Here is a 21487-nt window from a genome sequence, read left to right as displayed (position 1 = left end):
AGACAGACAGAGAGAGAGAGAGAGAGAGAGAGAGAGAGAGAGAGAGAGAGAGAGAGATCTACAAATTTTGAGTGAAAAAAAGCAGATATATGAGAAGTATTGGAGGGAGGAAAGGGAAGGCAGTGCATTATGTTATTATATTTTAACTTCAAAATATATTAATTAAAACAAAGATAACCTGCTGAAGGTTGGGTATATTGGCACACAGATGTCCTTCTTGAATTCCCAATGCTAAAGCCGATGCCAAAGGATACTTGTAAAGTATAGCTTACACACACTCACACACATAAAATTAATCTTAGAAAGAGTATCAGAACTGGACATGTATGTGACTGTAATTATGATGCCATGTAGGTAGACACCAAGGTTCAAGATCTCCTAAGCCTTTAGATCAGTACTTGCATTAAGAGAAAACAACTGAAGTGTTTTCCTGTTAATGAAAACATCTTAAAAGCATTTCCCTCAACTTTGGGAGTTGCCCCAACAGGTCATGTGCTTATTGATTACTCATGATGATTTGTGGCCTTGTTTTAGCTCCTATGTGGAAATCCTGTATGTAGTATCACATATCTCAACCTGGTTCTCAGATGGGAGGATTTTCAGTGAATCAGGCCTACATTGTGAGCTTCAGGTTTAATAACAGATCCTGTCTCAGAGCTGGAGAGTGATAAGGAGGATAGCAGCTGTGCCCTCTGGCCTCCACATGTGCACAAGGGCACATGGACTCTCACACAATGAATGAATGAGTTGCTGAAGTTTCCATCTTAAAACCTACAGGGTCTCCAAGGTAATCATCAGTCCCTGTTTAAGATGGCTTCTTTCTGGAGTTAACTGGTGTGCTCATTGTTTAGATTTTGTTTAGGCTGCCATGTTGTTGTTGAGATTTTGTGAGTGCTTTATTTTGTCTGGAAGACTGTCTCACATCAGATGTCCTAGTACCCTCTCTGCCTGTCTTTCCACCTTTCCTTTATGGTGTTTCCTGAGGAGGGGTTATGTCGTAGATGTACCAGCTGGGGCTGAGGACCCTACAGTCACTCATTCTTTGCAGTTTTACTGGTTGTAGAGCTTATGCCTACTGCAAAACAAGATTTGTTTAATGAGGGCTGAGAAATATACTTATCTTTGAGAATAAGGAAAGACATTTAACACTCTGTTAGAAGCTATATTGATTTAGAGAAATGGCAATAGTGGTCCTACTTTAGGGTCTTACCCTCTCTGAGGACACTCTGAATGTTATCTAGGTTTACAGTACCAACCTTCAGTTCTCTCCTATTAAGTACTCCTTAAGTCCAAGGAGGTGGCCACTAGTTATTTCCAAGATAAAGATCACCCTATTACACCTTTGGGGATATCTTGGCAGGCTAGTTATTGGTTTTGCTTTGTAGGGTTTATAGTTGTGTAGAACTATTGATTACATTTATGTTTTGTCTGGTTGGATTGCATGTTCTGATAATTAACCCACAGAGAAAAAGCCTCCATGTCAGTATTGGTTCAATTCCTCCAGGCCTATGTTGGAAGTGTGTGTTATGTTCTGCAGTAGCATCCTACTGGAAATTGTAGGGCTGTAGCTCAGTACATTGGGAATATCTAGAACTCTTGACCAATATTTGATGGTTTCCCTTTCCTCAAATTGGGGTATTTTTAAATAAGCTATTATTCCTGCATGGAGCATTATCACCCATGTGTCATAAATCTATAATTCACACACACACACACACACACACACACACACACACACAGAGTTCCTAATTCTGAGTACTTAGATTTGAGTACATAGTCTGGTATACCTGCAGAAGCTGGAAAGTAGAGGGGATTGGAGAGGAAGACAATGAGCTCAAGAGGTGGAGTTGTAGGACACAGGGGCTTCCAAAGGGCAAAGGAGGAAAAGAATGGGGTACTTAACTAAAGAAGGGAGGGAATGTATAACAGGAGACGGAGGAAAAAGAGATGAGTAGCACTAAATGTATTTGAAAAACCTACTGGGAAACATTTTGATTTTATTCCTTCAAATTTCTGTTACATTGGTAGTTATAACAGTTAAATCCTATTTTCTAATAGAAACTTGATTTTATCACCTTAATTAATCTTTCCTATAGTTTCTGAATTGGAGATTTCCCAAGAAGCTGATGACATGGCTATGGAGAAAGGAAAATACATTGATGAGCTGAGAAAGGCACTGGTGCCAGGGTCAGGAGCAGCTGGTACATACAAGTTCATCTTTTCTAAGGAGTCTCGGCATTTCTCCCTTGAGAAAGAACTGAAAGATGTTTCAGTAAGTAAACCTTTCCATAAGTTTGTTTTTATTGATAAATTTTGTTTCACATTTAAGTAGTAGGTCTATCATTCTTGGAACAACTCTGAAATAAATACTAAGAAATTGCTTGGGATTATTGTTAGTATGCTTCAGTTTTATAAAGGAAAATATATATGAGATGTGTTTCTGTGAGGGTATTTTCTGTGTGTGTGCATGTCTGTGTGTGTGTGCTGCATCACATGTGTGATGGTCATAGCCTCAGACAGTCAGCCATGTTAGCAAGCATCTTTGCCTACTAAGCCATCTCACCATCTCACAATGTTTCAAAGTTAAAGTTCATGACATATTTCTTTTAACACACTGTGCAAAGTAAACACTAGAAAATGTATTTATTCATCAATATTTAAAACACTTTAAGTATTGTAGTTAATTGCAAGATTGTCAAGAATATTAGATTATTACAGCCTGGTTTTCTCAAAATAAGTATGGAAAAATACAGAGTTTTAGAAAGAAAACATTAAATTTATCTTTGCCTATTTAATAATTGATTTATTTTTTTTCTTTGAGTATATTTGAAATTTTATCTTATTCTTAGTTTAGTACATTTTAATTTTTTAATTTGTGTCAGTGCTTTGCTTACATATGTGTCTTTGTGAGGGTTTCAAATACCCTGGAACTAGAATTAGAGACAGTTGTGAGCTGCTTGCCATTTGGGTATTGGTAATTGAACCTGGATACTTTTAGCCTTTAAGTCATCCCTCCTATCTTTTTATATTTAAAATTTGGAAACAACATAGTTAATTATAGTAATATATATCATTAATAATTAAGGAAACATTATTTATATTGTCATACTTAAAAACAATAAAGTAGAAATAACTTTGTGTCTAAGCTTTTTAAAGATTGCATGCTTTCTAGCCAAGCATATCTGCTACTTGACTTAATTTCTGCACCAATTTGGACTAAGGAGCTAGCTACTTTAAAAGTTTGTGTTTATTCTTTTTATAGCCTACCTAAATTAAATAAACATCAAATTTGCTTTTGCCTTTGGTTTATTAATTATCTGAGATTTACAACCTAAGAAAGAGAATTTTATTAGGTCCATTGATAATAACTAAGAAATTGGTTCTTGTTTTTCTGTATGTTTTGTTTGCTTATTTTGTTTTTAGTTAAATCTAATTTTTAATGCTTTTAAAGCAGTCTTTTAAACTCATAATAGTAAAGGAGATTTACCAATCTGAGAAGTATTTGAAGAAATAAATAAAATTATTATTTTCAAATATATGTTATTGTGGGGAATAATGTAAAACAGCTGTCCCTTGTAATTTCATTTATAAGGTCTATATTTATATTAACTGTCAATGCTTGTTTTTTATCATGTTGAGGTTAGTCACATAATAATTTAAAATAGGTGAAGATTTTAACTACCACATTCAGTTTAGTATCAATTGTGTTCTTTTCTGTCGTCCAAGCTCAATCAGATGATGTTAAATGCCCTTACAAGTACTGCCTGTTTCTTCTCATATTGCAAAATGGAACAGGTCAAACTAAGAGTGATGCTATTTCCTATTCAGCAGACATTTATTTTCAGTAATTTGTGTCATTTTGTGATAACGTATGTCCATTCACTGAGAAGCTTTTAGTACCTGGGATGTGAAAGGCTGGGGTTTGGCAGGTGCGGTGCTGGAGGGCTTGCTCGGGCTGCTTGCTTGTGCATCCTGCTTTGCTGACTCTGTGAGTGAAAATCTTTATTTCCTCATGAATTATGTCATTTACAGTTGTCTTGCTATAAATAAATGATAGACTGGCAGTAATCCTGGAAATTTCTTTGCTTTCTATCCTTAAATTAATCACTCTTTATCAAAACCATGGCCTTGAATACTGTTTTTTACTGATTTTGACTAGTGATAAAACAACATAAGTACACTCAGGAATGCAGACGAGTGCTGAGTCCTTAGACAATTTGCCTTTAACGATCACAGTGAAGTTTAGATGGCTGCTACCATGTTTACTGCTGCACACTGTTTGTTGTTGATAAGTTTGTTCATGCCTGGATTGTTTGAGAGAGAATTTTAAATATTTAATTGAGTTAAAACTTTCTGTGCTAAGCTCAGCTTTCTAGATATGGCTAAAGCATTGGCAAGCTTATTCAGTCAGACTTCCTTAGGAGTCTTCTACAATGCCATGTGTTCTGCAAACTGATTTCAGAGTGATACTATCTCATAAGTTGTTCCGCTGGCAAAAATGTGCTGACAGTTGCACACATGGCAAAATGCTGTAAGGTTCATTGCACTTGGATGACCCAGACATTGTGAAGGCGTTTGTAATGCTTTCCGTAATGACACAGATAACTGTGAAATTTGTCAAAAATGACCACTGAAACTCAGAAGGATGGGAAAGAATGTACAGCTTCAACTCAGAAAGATGTACTAAATTTTGTTGTGTTTCCACATAATAGTGTTCCCATAGCAAAGAGACCTCTGTGAATACCTACTCCAGATCATTCTTGTCTGGCCCTCTGGCATGTACAGTTTTAGCCATTTCTTGCCATCTTCAAATCTTTCATGTGCCAAGTCGTGTTTTCAGGATCACTGCACATCTTGAACATTTGGAATATACAGGTCATGTAAGGATTGCGTGAAATTTACAGTTTTGCTTTCCCCTTTAAGAAAGGAAAATATTATTATCATTTTTTTTATTTTTAGAGATCCATTTTAAGAGAAAATAATTTATATTTTTACTGAGTATTAGAATTTTCAGTTTCCAGTGTAAAGAGATACATAATCTTGTTTGTTGATGTTCAGGTTTTAGGAAAGAATGGGTTCACAGTTTTTATGAGATTAGCTCTGAATTCATAACTAATCCCTTTAAAGTGTATGTTATGATTAGATTTTCTTTTTTAGGAAAATGAGTTATTTTCATTTAATCTTAATACCCACTACAATTAATATTATATGATTATTTGTAAATAAATAATATGCTAATATTATTTATTTCTGTATAGTGTGAACCTCTGTGATGCTCACTACTAAGAAGTCTGTTAGTGACATAAGCTGATGTGCACTCCAGTGTGACCACTGGGAGTTGTTCATGCATGTACCTTTACAAAACCTGTCTCTGCCTGATTATTTTCTCAACTTTTCATAAGTCAACTTGATTTTGAGGTAGACACTTGGTCTCTTGACACTGTATCTTCATAATATAATTCTTTTCTTATTTTGCTTTAGCTAGATTTAGTTTGGTAATAAGTTATAGCTAAATGTTTATTTTATTCTTCTTTTATACAGATTCCTGCAGTTTCCTTTCCCTCCACTCCTCCCAGCCTCCTTCCCCCACCTCCTTTCTCACCCATATCTACTACTTCCCTGTTTCCTTTCAGAAAAGAACACTCTTCTCAGGGCTATAAACTAAATATGGCATATCAAGTTACAATAAGACTAGGTATAAACCCTCATGTCAACACTGGACAAGCAACTCAGTAGGGAGATAAGGGTCCCCGCAGTAGGCAAAAGCATCAGGTACCTCCTATGCACACTGTTGGTAGGCCCACAAGAACACCAAGCTACACAATAATGAGATGTAGGCAGACAACCTAGCATAGATCTATGCAGACTCCAAGATTGCTGCTTCAGTCTCTGTAAGCCCCTATGAGCCCTGTTTAGTTGATTCTGTGGGCCACATTCTCCTGCTACCCTAGACTCCTCTTGGCTCCTACAGTCCTTCCTCCTCCTTGTTTGTAGGGTTGCCCAAGCTCTTCCTAATGTTTGGCTATTAGTTTCTTCATCTGCTTTCATCAGTTGCTGGATGAATCTGTCAGATGACAAATGGGCTATGCACTGATCTATGAGTGTAGCAGAATACCATTAAGAATCATCTTATTGACTTTTTTCCCAGTTGTATTCGGTTCTATTTTAGGTCTCTGGGCTATCCAGCCTCTGGTTCCTTGGTGATCATTGGTTGGCCACTCATACAAGTTTTGCACTACCATTGCCCCAGCACATCATGCTTACAGGACAAATTGTAGGTCAAAGGTTTTCTGTCTAGGTTTGTGTCTCAGCCTTGCCTGGTGTCAGAAGAGAGCTGATTCAGACTCTGTATCTTCCATTACTGTGAGTCCTTGCTAATGTCAGTTCCATAGATTCCAGAAAGTTCCCATTGTTTCCCAAATTGTCCCCTTAATGTCCTCCATTTTCAGTCATTTTCTTGTACTCTGTTCTTTGACTACACAACCTCCACCGGAACCTTCCTGTTCCCATCCACAACCACCCCAAGTCCACCCACAAAAATCTATTCTATTTCCCCTTCCCAGGGAGATCTATTTGTCCTTCCTCAATCCTCCTTGCTACTTAGCATCTCCAGGTCTGTGGATTATAGAATAATTACCTTTATAGGACAGCTAATATCTACTTAGGTGTGAGTACATATAACATCTGTCTTTCAGGGTCTTGGTTAACTCACTCAGGATGATTTTTTTCACTTCTATACATTTGCCTGCAAATTTCATGTAAAGTTCATTTTACTAGCTGAGTAACATTACATTGTGTAAATGTTCTACTTTTTCTTTATCCATTCTCTAGTTAAGGACAACCTGGGTTCTTTCTAGTTTCTGACTTTTATGTGAATAAGGACTGTATGAACATAGTTGATAAATGTCTTTGTGGTAGGATGGCATGTCTTATGGACATACTCCCGAGAGTGGTATTGCTGCGTGTTGACGTGGATTGATTCCTAATTTTTTGAGGAACTGCCAAATTGATTTCCATAGTGGCTCAACAAGTTTGCACACCCTCCAGCAGTTCCACATCTGCCCACCATGAGCTCTTAGTTGTGTTTTTGATCTTCACTATTTTGATGAAATCTTATCTTACCAACAGGCAGGTCATGCAACATAACCTAAACATAAATACTGGATCTAACATACATGAAAAACCAAACAGACTTAACCGATATATATGGAACATTTCAGCCAAATGCATATATATGTGTGTCTTTTTTTCACTATGTAATGGAACTTTCTCCAAAATTGACCACATACTCAGTCACAAAGCAAGTCTCAATAGGTATAAGAAAATTGAAATAACGCCTTCTCTGACCTGCATGGATTAAAGCTGGATTTCAAAAACAGAAATAAGAGAGATCTTATAATAGAAACTTAACAAAATACCTGAAAGCTCTAGGGGGAAAAAAAGGAAGATGAAGATGGAAGAGGAGGAAGAAGAGAAGGAGGAGAAGGATGATGATGATGATGATGATGAGAACTGAAAAGAATTAGATTGCAGGAAATAATCAACAATAATAATAGTTGAGAAGTGTAAGCAACAACATATAATCAGAGAATAAAAAGAATCAATGAAATGAAGTGTTCATTCTTTGAGAAACATCAACAAGTTAGACTAACTATAAGACAGAATATATCTAACTTAACAGAATCAGAAATGAAAAGGCACAGTTACAAAGGAAACAGAGTCATTAGGTCAATACCCACTTATCAGTGAGTGCATATCATGTGAGTTCTTTTGTGATTGGGTTACCTCACTTAGGATGATATCCTCCAGATCCATCCATTTGCCTAAGGATTTCATAAATTCATTGTTTTTAATAGCTGAGTAGTACTCCATTGTGTAAATATACCACATTTTCTGTATCCATTCCTCTGTTGAGGGACATCTGGGTTCTTTCCAGCTTCTGGCTATTATAAATAGGGCTGCTATGAACATAGTGGAGCATGTGTCCTTATTACAAGTTGGAACATCTTCTGGGTATATGCCCAGGAGTGGTATTGCTGGATCTTCTGGTAGTACTATGTCCAGTTTTCTGAGGAACCACAAACTGATTTCCAGACTGGTTTAATCATGATCAGTTAGCTTAGGTAGATCTATAATTCCCTAAGGAAATAGAAGTAGTCATTAAAAGTCTCCCAACCAAAAAATGGCCAGGGCCAGAAATTTTAGTGAAGCATTGTGCCAGACTTTCAATGCAGAGCTAATGCCAATAGTCCTTAAAATAGTCTACAAAATACAAACAAAAGGGACACTGACAAATTCTTATGAGGCTACAGTAACTCTGATACTCAAACCACACAAAGATTCAACAAGGAAAGAGAATTACAGATCATTTTCTCTCATAAACATAGATGCACAATTAGTTAATACTCAGTAAAATACTCACAAACCATATTTAAGAATACATCAAGTAGATCATTCACCATGATGCTGGGATGGTTCAACATATGAAATTTAATGTAATATACCGTATAAACAAACTGAAAGAAAAAAATCAAAACAGTGCTCATCTCATTAGATGCTGAAAAGGCCTGCAATAGAATCCAACACATCTTTATGGTAAAATATCTTGTAGCTACAAAGGGTCAGGGCTACAAGGGATTACCTAAATATAATAAAGAAATTTATACTAAGCCTAAAGACTACATTAAATTAAATTTAGAAAAATTCAAAGCAATCCACTAAAATCAGGAATAAGAAAAGGCTGTCCACTAACTATATTTATTCAATATAGTACTTGAAGTTCTATAAAGCAACAAGATAATTGAAGATGATCAAGGAAACAGAAATTGTTTTTTTAATTGTATATTTTATTTATTTACATTTCAAATGTTACCTCCTGTCCCAGGTTTCCTCTCTGCACACTCCCTTTCCCATCCCCCCTTACCCTGCTTCTATGAGAGTGCTCCCTCACCCACCCACTCACTCCTGCCTCACCTCCCTGGCATTGCTCTATGCTGAGGCTTCAAGCCTTTACAGGACCAAGGGCCTCCTCTCCCATTGATGCCAGATAAGGCCCCATCAGCTCCTTCAGTCCTTCCCCTAACTCCTCCATTGGGTCCCTGTGCTCAGTCTGTTGGCTGTATGCATGCACATCTGTATTGGTCAGGATCTGGCAGAGCCTCTCAGGAGACATCTGTATCAGGCTCCTGTCAGCAAGCACTTCTTGTCATCAGCAATAGTGTCTGGTTTTGGTGTCTGTATGTGGGATGGAACCCCAGGTTGGGCTGTCTGTATGGCCTTCCCTTAGTCTCTGTTCCACTCTTTGTCCCTTTATTTCCTCTAGACAGGAGCAATTCTGGGTTTAAATTTTAGAAATGCATGGGTCGTTCCATCCCTCAACCTAGTTTCCCCAAGATTTTGGCTTGATGAGTTATGTCTTGGTATCTTTCCAAGTCATCAGCTTATTCTTCTTTTTGGGACATCTCCTCTTAATGAGTATGTCATCTCTCCTGAGACTCTTCATTTTCAGGTGGTCTCCAGGTGCTGTCCTGGTCTGATGCATCCATGCAGGAGCCATCTGGGTCTTTCATTTTCTGGAGGAATACAACCATAACCTTGTCCTAAAATTAGAAGAATATCTATCCCTTTCCACTGGTTAACTTCTAGATCTTTCATTTAACATATATTTCATCCTGTGCTTCCTTTATGCAAAATATTTTTGGGCAGCTGAAGAAACATTATTGTTTAAAGTGAATTCAATTTACATAAGTGTGACTAAATGTACCACAGTATACTGGTATTTAGGTGGGATTACATGCCTCCCTTTATCTTTAAAGTTTGATTTTTAAATATGGGATGGTGTCATTCCATAATTTCTTGACCATATGAATTATAAAGAATTCTAGTAACATGGTTAATATTTCCTAAATTGAGAAACCCCTTATGGCTTTTGTTAGAATAAGCAGGACTATTATTAGGTTTTAGTTGTAGCCAGAGTCCTAGAAAGGAGAAGGTGGATACTAAATGATTACTAACATCTGAAGTGGTGTCACCCTTGTAAGTAGAAACAACAATCATATTAGAAAAAGTATCAACCATTACATGAACATATTTGAAGGGCTCCAATTCTGAGAGATGAGTGATATCTGTTTGCTAATGGCGTTAAATTTTTAACCCTTGCAGATTAATTCTACCAGCAGAGGGCAGTGGGGTGAAAGTAGAACAGGAAGGGCAGGGTTAAATGATTTGTCACAAGGTATCAAGAGAATTGTAACACTTCTGCATTTTGATGAAGAAATTCTTGAGATTATTGAGCATCCTGAAAAGAAAGTGTCAGGGTCAGAGAGGAGGCTAGTGGATTGGCTTGTATAACGGTGACTATTAACTGCTTATGAGTTAGAATGAGCAGGATATGAGTTATGAGAAAAGGTTGAATTCATTGTCATGTAGAGGTCTGAGGGAGAGAAATTATTGTGAAGTAACATTAGTATCTGGGCTGGGTTTATGTCTGTTTTTAAAAAAGAAAGAGTTTGAACACAATATATAAAGCCAGTTATAATAGTTAATACTGAGAACTATCTAATGAAAGCTGATTGATTATGACAAATTCAGACTCTTGAGTTGTACCAAGGATTAGTACAATCTTTTGTGGATGATTTGGAATTTATGTATAAGACATAAGCTCCTTGTCTTTTTGAAGAGGCATCTATAAAGGCATTAAAAGCTATCTTTATAGAATATTACCCATGGGGTATCTTCAAAAAAATCTTGAAAGGAGATTTTTAGAATAATGATAATCTATTGATCCTAAGTAACATGCCAATGCAACCTGCCAATTATTATTAGTATTGAAGAAATAATTGACCTGCATTTTTAAAAGCACAGTGATTTCTGTAGGCTCTGTATCACTAAGTTATTTAAGATATGCCCTTATCGGTCTGAAGCCCCATAGGAGGAACATCAATATGAACTATGCAGTACCCCCAGAACTCCTTGGAACTAAACCACCAATCAAAGAAAACACATGGTGGAACTTGTGCTTCTAGCTGTATATATAGCAGAGGATGGCCTAGTCTGTCATCAGTTGGAGGAGAGGACCTAAGTCTTGTGAAGGTTCTATGCCCCAGTATAGGGGGATGCCAGGACTGTGAATGGGTGTAGGTGGGTTTCGAAGCAGGGGGAGATGGGAGGGGATAGGGGATTTTCAGAGGGAAAACTAGGAAAGAAGATAACATTTGAATTGTAAATAAAGAAAATATCTAAGGGGAAAAAAAGAAAAAAAAAGATAAGCTCTTATCAAGTCTATATTTTAGATAAGGTGTTGCGGAACATTGTGGAGAATTATGACATGCATAAATTTCTCTAATACTATTATCTGTTAATATATATAATTCTAGTAGGTGATAAGAAAGAAGAGTAAGGAAGTGATAAGAAAGTAAAGGGTTAATTTAAGCAGTTACTGCTTTAGCTTCAGCAATATTTAATAAAGTACTAAAACTTGCTTCTGTTTGGCTAATATATTTCTTATGCAGTTTCACTGAGAGTCTCGAGAAAGTAAAGAGCAGAGCTCTAAAATCTTTAGTGGTAATAGGTGCATAGGGAATACCCAGTTGACATAGTCAATCCTTTTTTTTATGATGTCAAATTTATTGCTGAATAATAATATGTCCTAACTATAAGGTGATTAATTTTGTATTTTATCTAGACTTCTGTTTAAATTTTATGGTTTTAGTTTATTTACCATGAAAGTTAAGTACTCATATAACTATTGATTAGATGAGCAGGTGAAAAGAACAAAACCTTGGGAAACTTAGCACTGCAGTAGGTGCTTTATATACATAATATTGTCATGAACTCTGCCTATTTTCATCCCTTGTTGTAAAACTTTCCACTGATCTTGGGTCCCTGGCTGTTGACTGTTTAAAATAGGAAACGGGAATGCAAGATGTTCTTTATCATGAGAATATAAAGGGGTACAGAAAAATTCATCCTTTCAGTCAAGTAAAATAATGAAATGTCTTTGAGGAATCACACAAGGAGCAGGAAGTCATGTCTGGAAGGCCCCCATTGCTTTCATAGTAGCGTTTATGCCTCTGAGATTACATAACAGCTGATATGTATTTTTTTTTTGCCTTTTATGAATTACAAAAATATGGGCATTCCAAGGATCAACATGTTACTATGTACGTGTTAAAATCATTACTGTATTAGAAGTTGGATCTGTTTTAATTTTGTCCCACCTAGGGGTCATTGATCAATCCACACTAAGTTGTCAGATTCCTATTGTAGTTTAAAGGCTGTTTGGATGGCCCCTAATCAATGACCCCAGTTAGGGGATTGATTTTGCTTTTTTGTATTATAATCATCAGATGATTTGTTAGTAGCAGTGGTAGTGACTTTTATTTGTTGTAATTTATCTCTTCTTCAAAGACTATATGAAAGTCCTTAGACAATATAAGGCTGCTCGGTGCCAGAGTAAGAATCTTTGTCAGTCCAGATTAAGATATTATTTTAAAGAGTCCTGTTATCCTCCATCACCTTGTAAAGAGGTGAGGGTCCTGTAGACACTGGCCAGAGTGGATGCTATTGTTCTTGACTAATAACAGACTTATCTGCCCCAGTTTCTAAAGTGCTCCTAAATTAACAGTTTTCTGTGTTGAGGTCATACTGGGAAGAAATAGGTTTTGCATTTCTTCCCTTGATGGAACATCCTTGTGTGCTTAACATTCTAGGTTCCTCTCTAGTCCATGATTGTCAGCACCAAGACTTCTATGCCACCTATACTAAGTACTAGATGAAATGATAGACATCATGCAATTTCCCTTAGAGAAATTGTTGGCTTAAATATTTTGACAAATCCTCCATTAGTGTAAATATATCTCCATGAGTTTGCTTGCCAAGTTTGACCTTTTATGACCAGTGTCACTGGAAAAATAGATTTAGGAAGATGCAAGTGACACAATACTTTATTTTGTGTTTGATTTCTTCACTTTCTTCTAGAGCATTCAGGCATGGCATTAAGTTAATAATATGAGAAATTGCTCTATTTATTTTTTTTAAACATAGGCCCATACTGCTGTGAACTTGCCTCTTTGAATTCCCTTTGTTGTGTCACATAACTTTGGATATATGTTATATTCATTTTCATTCAATTTTAGAAAGTCTTTAATTTCTTTCTTAATTTTTGTCTTGACCCAATTATTTTTGTGAGTAGATAGTTGTTCAATTTCCAAGAGTTTCAAGTTCCAGCCTCCTTCTTGAGCCCATTTGCTTGGAATATGTTACCATCATTTCTCTCTGAGGTGATTTCTCTACTTGGTGTTAAGGTGTGTTTCTTAGATGCAGCAGGATAGATTCTGTTTTTCAAATCCAGTCTGTTAGTCTGACCTTATTTTTTATTGGGGAATTGAGACCATTGGTGTTGAGTTATCAGTGATTAGTGTTTGTTGGGTCTCAATATTATGTTGCTGCAGAGTAATTTTTTTAACTCCCTGTTTTGATTTGCTGCTCTGGGATTATTTATTCCTTGTGAGTTTTTTGTTCGTTTGGTTTTGATTTCCTTTTTTGGGAGTCGGGGAAGGGGGTTGTGTTAACCTCTTCAGATTGAGGTTTTCCTTCTAGTGCCTTCTGTAGTACTGAGTTTGTAGATAGCTACTGCATAAATTTGTTTTTGTGATGGAATTTCTTTATTTCCCTATCTATTGTAATTGAATGTTTTGCCGGGTGTGGTAGGTCATTACTTGCTCTTTTTTTCTTACTGCTTTTACTATTCTCACCTTTAGTGTTATTATTAATGTGTCATGTGTAATTGCCTTTCCCCTTCTTCCCATCTATTTGCTGTTCTGTCTGCTCCTTGGACCTTGTTAGGCATGTCCCTCTTTGGATTTGGGAATTTTTCTTCTATAATTTTGTTAAATTATTTTATGTGTCTTTGATCTGTGTTTCTTCTCCTTCCTCTGTTTCTTTTCTATTTTCTTTTTTTAAATCTGCCTGTTTCAATGCCCCAGAGTCTTTTTCATCACTTGTATTCTGTCGATGAGGCTTGCCTCTGAGATTTCCATTTGAGTTCCCAGTTTTTCTTTTTCTTCTTCTTTTTTTATTAATTTCATTTATACTTTATGTCCTGAACACTTTTCATTTCATTCCACAGTTTATGTTTTTATATATTTCACTAATAGCTGTATCCATATCCTTTTATGGTTTTTGAGCATATTCGTAACAGCTATTTTGATGTGGATGTGTCATGCTTGAGCTCTTCTGCATTTCTCAAGTCCTGCTGTGGTAGAGTTATTGGGCTCTAGTGGAGACATATTGTCTTGGGTGATATTTATTTTTGTTTTTACGCCAGAGTGTAGGCATCTGGGCTAGGGCACTTCATACTTCTTGGTGCTGATATCTGATCTCCTTAATTCAGTTGCCCTCTCTGTTTCTTAGGAGAGAGAGGTGCTATGCATTTCCTGATAGGTGTGTATGTCCTGTGAATGCTGTGTATTTCCTGATAGGGAATGCCTCTGAGATCCTGCCAGGTGTGGCTATTGGGGGTCCTGGATATAATGTATTTTTAGGCATTGGAAGCTGATACAAAGGAATAGAATGGGTTTGAGTGGTGATGGTGCATGGTTGAGAGTCTCCATAGAAGGGAGGAATGTTGGGTGAGACACTTTGATCTGCACAGGCCCCTGGGAATGGGGGCAGAGGAATGAGAGGCCACTGCGAATAGTCTGTTATAGAGCTGGGGTATGATTAAGGGACTAGAATCGGAGGATAGCAGGGAAAGAAATGTTCTCAAACATATTCCCTTGCTGTCTTGAGGGGGCTGTTTCCCAATGAGTTTCTGTGTGAGGTGACAGCTAAGCCAGAAGGATCAGGTATTTCAAGAAGGCTAAATTTCTAACCACTATGGCAGATGGGCTTCCACAGAGTGCCTGGTTCCTTGGTGACTTGAAGGGTTGGTTTTCAGGGAGTGCCATATTATCATTTCAAAATGGTTCCTAACATATACATATGTTTGAATCAGTCCACTAGTTTGTCTTTGTGATATTTCTTGAACGAAGGTATCTTTCCACTTTATGTGGCATTTTGTTCATAGATAACCAGGCTTAGCACATTTTCTTCAAATGACTATGTTTCATAAAGCATGCCATTTTAATTCCTGGTATATAATAGTTTGTTTGTTTGTTTTCTGAAATTTCCTAAATATATGTAAAAGATATGTCATTGCATGTTATATTTTTCTTATGTTATACTTTAATGATTATAGTTAACAGTAAAACAAATAAATACTTCATTCAACCCAACAATGACCCAAATAATGCTAACATTTTAAATTATGCTTATTGGTCTCCTTCCTATCATTTGAAGTAGTGATTAAAGAAGACTGTATATTTTGACACATTTATTTCCAATTCAAAGTAATATTTCATATAAGGGGATACTGTTGTTAGAATTGATTGGTGAATGCTCCATAACTCTAGTACCTTGTAAGTGTTCTATATGACAGCCCCTGCTTTTGGGCTTGGGATAGTGAGAACAGAGCACATTGTTTCTCCTTACTGTTTAAGTAACAGTTTGTTTAGTATAGTGTGTCTTAAGGCAGCTGTGACATCAGAACAGACCACCCACAGAGAGGGGCTAGGGATTAGTGAGCTTTGGCTAAACTGCTGCCACCTAAACAAATATTGCCCATTCTGTGATTTAGTGCTTGGCTTAAGTGGCTACTTAGGAGCCAATCTTTATAAGTGCTTGAGCTACTGAGATCGAACAAGTAATAAATACCGAAACTAATTTGGTACAAATTCGAAGTCTGGTAATTAAATTTTGAATGATGGTCCCATTATAATACTTATTTTATTTTTATATCATATGTTGTAATTATTTTAAACAATATTTAAATATACGTTAGTGTTATTTACTCATTCATAATTTATTTTCTTTAAAATTATCTCTATAGTTTAGCTCTAGTGGAAGTTGAGAATATAAAAAAGTAGTTAGCATTTCTCTTGGATATCCTTAAATTGTAAATATTTATAACACCCAAAATAAAGTAAGTGTTTTAGTTTATTTTTAGATTTTACTTTATTTTTTTTTTATTTTACTTTTTTTTTAGATTAAGTTTGAATTAGCGTTAATATAGAAACATAAGAATACTTCATGTTTTAAATATTTTCCTGTTTATGGCCCTAAAATTGTTGAATTCAGTGTTATGTTACAATTTTATTAAGCTTATTATCAGAAATAGTCTTCAATATTTTATTACATTTAATTCCAGAATAAAGATTCATTGTTAACTGTCTTATACTAGAGTGATTTAAAATCTAAATCAGGAAGCAACTCCCCAAATGACCTTAAATTTTTGCTAACATATCAAAATATGCACCTACAACACTGTAATAAATATAAGGATAAACATGATTGAAAAATAATTACCAGTAATTTCAAAAGTAATTACCTGTAATTTCAACATATAGAATATTTAAAAACATTTATACAGTTTGCATATGATATTCATCTCTGTCACAGGAATTATATTGTTTTAAAATAACAATTTCTGTACAAAGTATTTTGATAAGGATACTTTATTTAAACATGCCATTTTTACTTATTTTTCTTTAACTTTACATACTATTACTACTAATCAAATCTTAGTGATTTAAAAATACATGTGAGTCAAGTGTAATAAACATAAGATATTTGTGAAATGAATACATATATAGAGAGAGGGGGAGAGAGACAAAGGAAAGAAAGGGGCAGGGGAGAGAGAGGGAGAGGGGGAGAGAGAGAGAGGGAGAGAGAGAGAGAGAGAGAGAGAGAGAGAGAGAGAGAGAGAGAGAGAGAGAGCGCGCTCAGTTCTTCCATTCTGAGATTTGTAGATGACCATCTTAAGATGAAAACAAGATTGTTTTGAAGTGAGGTATTATTAACTAATCATGTAGTTAGGGATATAGATTCATGGATTCTTAAGGGAATGCACCATGTATTTTTGCCTTTTGAATAGCAGACATCCTTGAAAATATCTTGACATTAATCAAAGCAGTTCCCCTGTCAACACAAGTCTGATCCCTGTGGGATTTGTATCAGTGCTTTGTCTGGACCAGTTCTCAAGACAAGGGATTGGCTTCCCATGCATTCCTGCTTCATCCCTTGACAGGCTCACGTTAAAGTCTTTCTTTCAGAGTTCTTTCTTAATTGTGGCCACACACCTTTATGCTTATCCTTACCTCTTCTCTTCTATACTTCCAGAGTTATACCTGTCTTAGTGTCAGTGGGGTTATTTAGTTGTATATGAGTTATAAAAAAAAAAAAATCTCATGAGAATTATTTACATAGTGTGTCCATCTAAGGAGTTCTTTTAAAAGACCTGATCCTAGTACAGCAAAGTTGACCTTGTGGTATTTTTAAGATTTTGATCTTTTCTGATCATGAAATCAGAGTTATTTTGAATTCTTTGAAAAGAATACTTATTATTTTTCTGTTTTGAGGCCTGAACTGTAAACATGCCAGAGAAGAGTAAATGTTTCCTGATCAAAGTTTTGGACAATGCCACTCAATTTTATATGTAATGTGAAACAATATTATTAATATATTATATACAATTTTGCAGTTATGTTAAATATTTGTGCAGTTGCCATCTAAAGTAACAAATACATATTTGCCACAAACAAATTTAAACAACTCATACAATTGAATGAATTATGCAAAACCATGTCAGCCTAGTTTCTGCATAATTTGGATATAACTGTGTCAATTTCTTCCAATGCCATTAGCTGCAATTGATAATATAAATTTATAAATATAATTTTTTTTGCATATACTACATCATTTTTCTCAAGACACAAACTATAATTGTATATTCTACAAGGAAACTTCTGCAGGATTTTCATTTACCATGTGAATGATCGATAATTTTATATTCTTGAGGCAGTTTTTTTATAATTCATTGTGTTTATACAAACATCATAGAGTGATGAAATCATTTTGAAGTTAACTGTCAAAGGGAAATCAAAAATGTTTGTGTAATAGATGGGTAATCATTTAGAAACAGCATAAACATTTAAAGGTTTACAAAATTACTTGGATCAAGCACCACCATTTTTATCATTATGTGTTTATTTCAAATTTATACTATTGCTGTAGAAAATAAGCAGGCTAACACTTTGTTCATGATCAGAACATTCCTCTTTTATGCCCGTTAAGTTTGTATTCAGTGAGTGTTTTTTCTGTATTTGACAATGATATTTTGTTATGCCCTTTGGATTACAATGTTTGAGTTCCAGGCTACTGTAAATTCATTTATGTTATGAATATACACTTGATAGCTATGTTTTGTCTTTTACCTAAATAAATATTGCCTATCGCCTATTTACAAATCACATGCAACATTTAAGTCAATTTTCAAAACAGTAACTAAAATAAAAAAAATTGGGCAAATATTTATTATCTTTTTGTGGAAGACATCTTTGAATTCAGGGAAAGAGAATGGGGAGAAGGAGGGAGAAAGAGCAAGGTGCAGAGGAGGGAGGAAAGGAGGGTGAGAAGTCAGAATAAAGAAAATTTGTGTGACACATACTGGAAAAGATAATGTGAATATAAAACTCCATTATTAAAAGGGAGAGAGTATTATTAATTTTTAAATTTCAGAGAAAGAATTTGAGGTCTATTCTTCATTGTTTTCCACCTAACTCTCCATTTTGGCAGAGGTGCTTCCAAGCTGGATATATGGAATATGAGCTCCCACAATTGTGTGGTTTTAAAGGTGGCTTCTGGGGCTTTAATAGTTTATGTGGAGCTTTCTGTTGACATGACAGAAAGTCAGCTATAAACTCAGGGAGCCAAGAATAGTAGAGGATGTTTATAATTCAGTATGTCCTATGGAAAATGGGTCCTAATGCTCTTTGGGCAGGTTGCTACAGAGGCTAATTGAGGTCCAAGCAAAAAGCCTCAGTGGACTGGCTGGTTAGCCTCTAAATGTGAGGAGTATAACTGGAGCTGAAACGATGGAGATCTTGAAAATGTCATGAGGAAAACATAGAACCAGTCATCCATAGCTCTATTTTTCTCCGCTCTCCTTATCAAACATCTCAAATGTTAGCTCATAATATTAAACAAAACACTTGAAGGAAGATGGAGGAACTAAGAATCCGGTGGATCAAATGACGTACCTTGTAATTAACAATGGAAACCAACCCCTTCCTTTGCTCAGCTGCATTGATCTTATTTCCTTTTTACATCTTCTACACACACACACACACACACAGAGAGAGAGAGAGAGAGAGAGAGAGAGAGAGAGAGAGAGAGAGAGAGAGAGAGAGAGAGGCTCTCATATATTGGTGCATGGTAGAGTATGTCTCTGAATCCAGCATTTCTGAATGATCCGAGTACACTGAGGCTGGTGTATATAGTTGTCATTCAGATTTACTCTTCAATATAAGTAGATAACTGCACATTGCCAGACATCAAGGAAGTCCTGCCATGTAAATGAATGATCTATCTAGATTTTCAAAAGTGTATAACAGGTTTGTGTAAACAAATCCCAAGAGATAGAATAATGTTTTGATAACCTCTAACTAATACTTTGAGATTAGTTAGATAAATGTGCTCCAGTGAAACAAAAAATAGGATACACAATGTTAAAACAGCTATCAAATTAAGGAAAACTCTCTTGCAAGTACAGTAAGTTAAGAATATTAGGATGGTGGATAATTAATGGAAGTAAAGTTTTAGAAAGTAAAATTAAGAGAAAAAAACATGAATAGCATGGATAGAGGACAAAATCTGACCAGTCCAGGAACTTTACTGTTCAGTAATTATATAAGGAAAAATAAAGGAGGAAATGTTAGTGATCTTAGTTTTACAGACACACACACACACCCCAAAACAAAACAAAATAAAACATCAACAGCAAAAATTTGTTTGAAAAAATAAGCATTTTAAAAGTGCAGTTATTCCATTATTTAAAACATTTACCGTCAATTTGAAATGTGTTGTATATTTTGTTAGTTATTTACAGAATGTCTGTAGAGGTAGATGGCATGTTATCCACTTAGTGTTTGTTCAGCGTAATTTGGAAGAGGTTGTGCACACAGATGCCTGTCCCACCATGGTTCCACTTTGATATCTCACACTTTCTAACTCTAAAGGTTGTTTGAGAGTTTTCTCTTTTTTTATATCTAGTTCACCTTTATTAATTTTTTAATATTTGAAGTTATAATATATCATTTCTCCCTTCCCTCTTCTTCCTCCAATATTACCTGTAGAATTTGGAGATTAGTAAACAGAACATGTCTAGGAAAATATAGTGTGATAAATAAAAGTGATAAATAAAAATAGAGTTATAAAAATAAATATAAAACTTTTCCATAATTTCCTAATTTAAAATATGAATTACTGTTATTTTAGTTTCATTTTATTTTTAAACCTATTTGTAATACAGATCATTTCCTTTCTTTAATAGTTGAGTGTAACAGCACTGCCCATGTGAGCAGTTTGATGGGGATCATGAACTCTGAGGGCAGTGGAGATGATTGACAGAATTCTTGCAAAGAACTTAGAGATCATTGAATGTTTAGTCACAGTGTCTTCAGTGAAGCATTGTACATAATGAAAATAAAGACAAAGATTTGGACATAGGAAATTTGGTGAAATAATAATGGTATAGTTATCTATTGCTAAGATGTGTGTAAATGTAGACCTTCTGTGCTAATGGTGAATGAAGCACAGTCTTACTTGCATAGGTTGAATACTTTCTTTTATGTACTAATGTGTTCCTCCAAGGAAAATAAGGACGTCATTTTTAGTCATGAATACAGGGAGCAGGGTATGATTTGTGTAGAGTAGGAACTCATTAAGATTGATAAATGAGCCTGCTGCTACAGGGTTGTGATCCCATGTCCTCAGGAGGCTGAGGGAAGAGGATTGCAAGGTTAAGGACCAAGTGGACTAGAGTTCAATTAAGGCAGTCTGCGCAACTTTGTGAGCCTCTGTCTCAAAATATAAAGTAAAAAGAAGGCTGCTGTATAGTTCAGAGGTAAAGAACTTGCCTAGCATGGAGGAGGTTATATGTTCAAACAGAAACATATGACTAAAATACATGATGATAACCCACAATCTTGTGGGTCATTGCATTGGAGCTGTCATGGTAGCAGAATTCCCATTTGAGAAAAATCTAAGACACTGTCAATTGATCTCTTGTTTATAGTCCAAAGAGGACTTCTGGTAGGTAGAGAGGATTCATTTTCTTCTTACTATGTACAAAGCTTCATTCTATTGACTAGATTATATCTCCTACATAACCTTCTAATATTTTCAGATCTTCTATAATTTTACTATTAATATATACACATATTTTATAAGTTTGAAATACATAGAATTTTATATTATAATAGTTTATTAAACACAATTAGTAAATGTCCTATTTTAATATTTTTTCATTTTAAAATATGTCATGTGCTAAAAATCTAAAAATATAAAAACTATGGATATGCCCTGGGTTTTCTTTCTTTTTTTTTTTTTT

General features: G+C 35.4%; 1 protein-coding gene across 3 annotated transcripts in view; it reads left to right on the top strand.

Moving 5' to 3' along the window:
* Nucleotides 1-21487, top strand: part of Xrcc4 (X-ray repair cross complementing 4) — a 222214-nt gene that overhangs the window by 26444 nt on the left and 174283 nt on the right. For all 3 annotated transcript variants that reach the window (XM_021180097.2, XM_021180098.2, XM_029484982.1), the window contains exon 3: nt 2097-2272. In XM_021180097.2, the coding sequence (XP_021035756.1) occupies nt 2097-2272 (176 nt within the window). The remainder of the gene's footprint in view (nt 1-2096; nt 2273-21487) is intronic.

The sequence above is a fragment of the Mus caroli genome, chromosome 13, assembly GCF_900094665.2.
Source record: "Mus caroli chromosome 13, CAROLI_EIJ_v1.1, whole genome shotgun sequence".
Classification (NCBI taxonomy): domain Eukaryota; kingdom Metazoa; phylum Chordata; class Mammalia; order Rodentia; family Muridae; genus Mus; species Mus caroli.
Note: the sequence above shows the minus strand (reverse complement) of the source record. Positions and strands in the feature narration are given on the sequence as shown.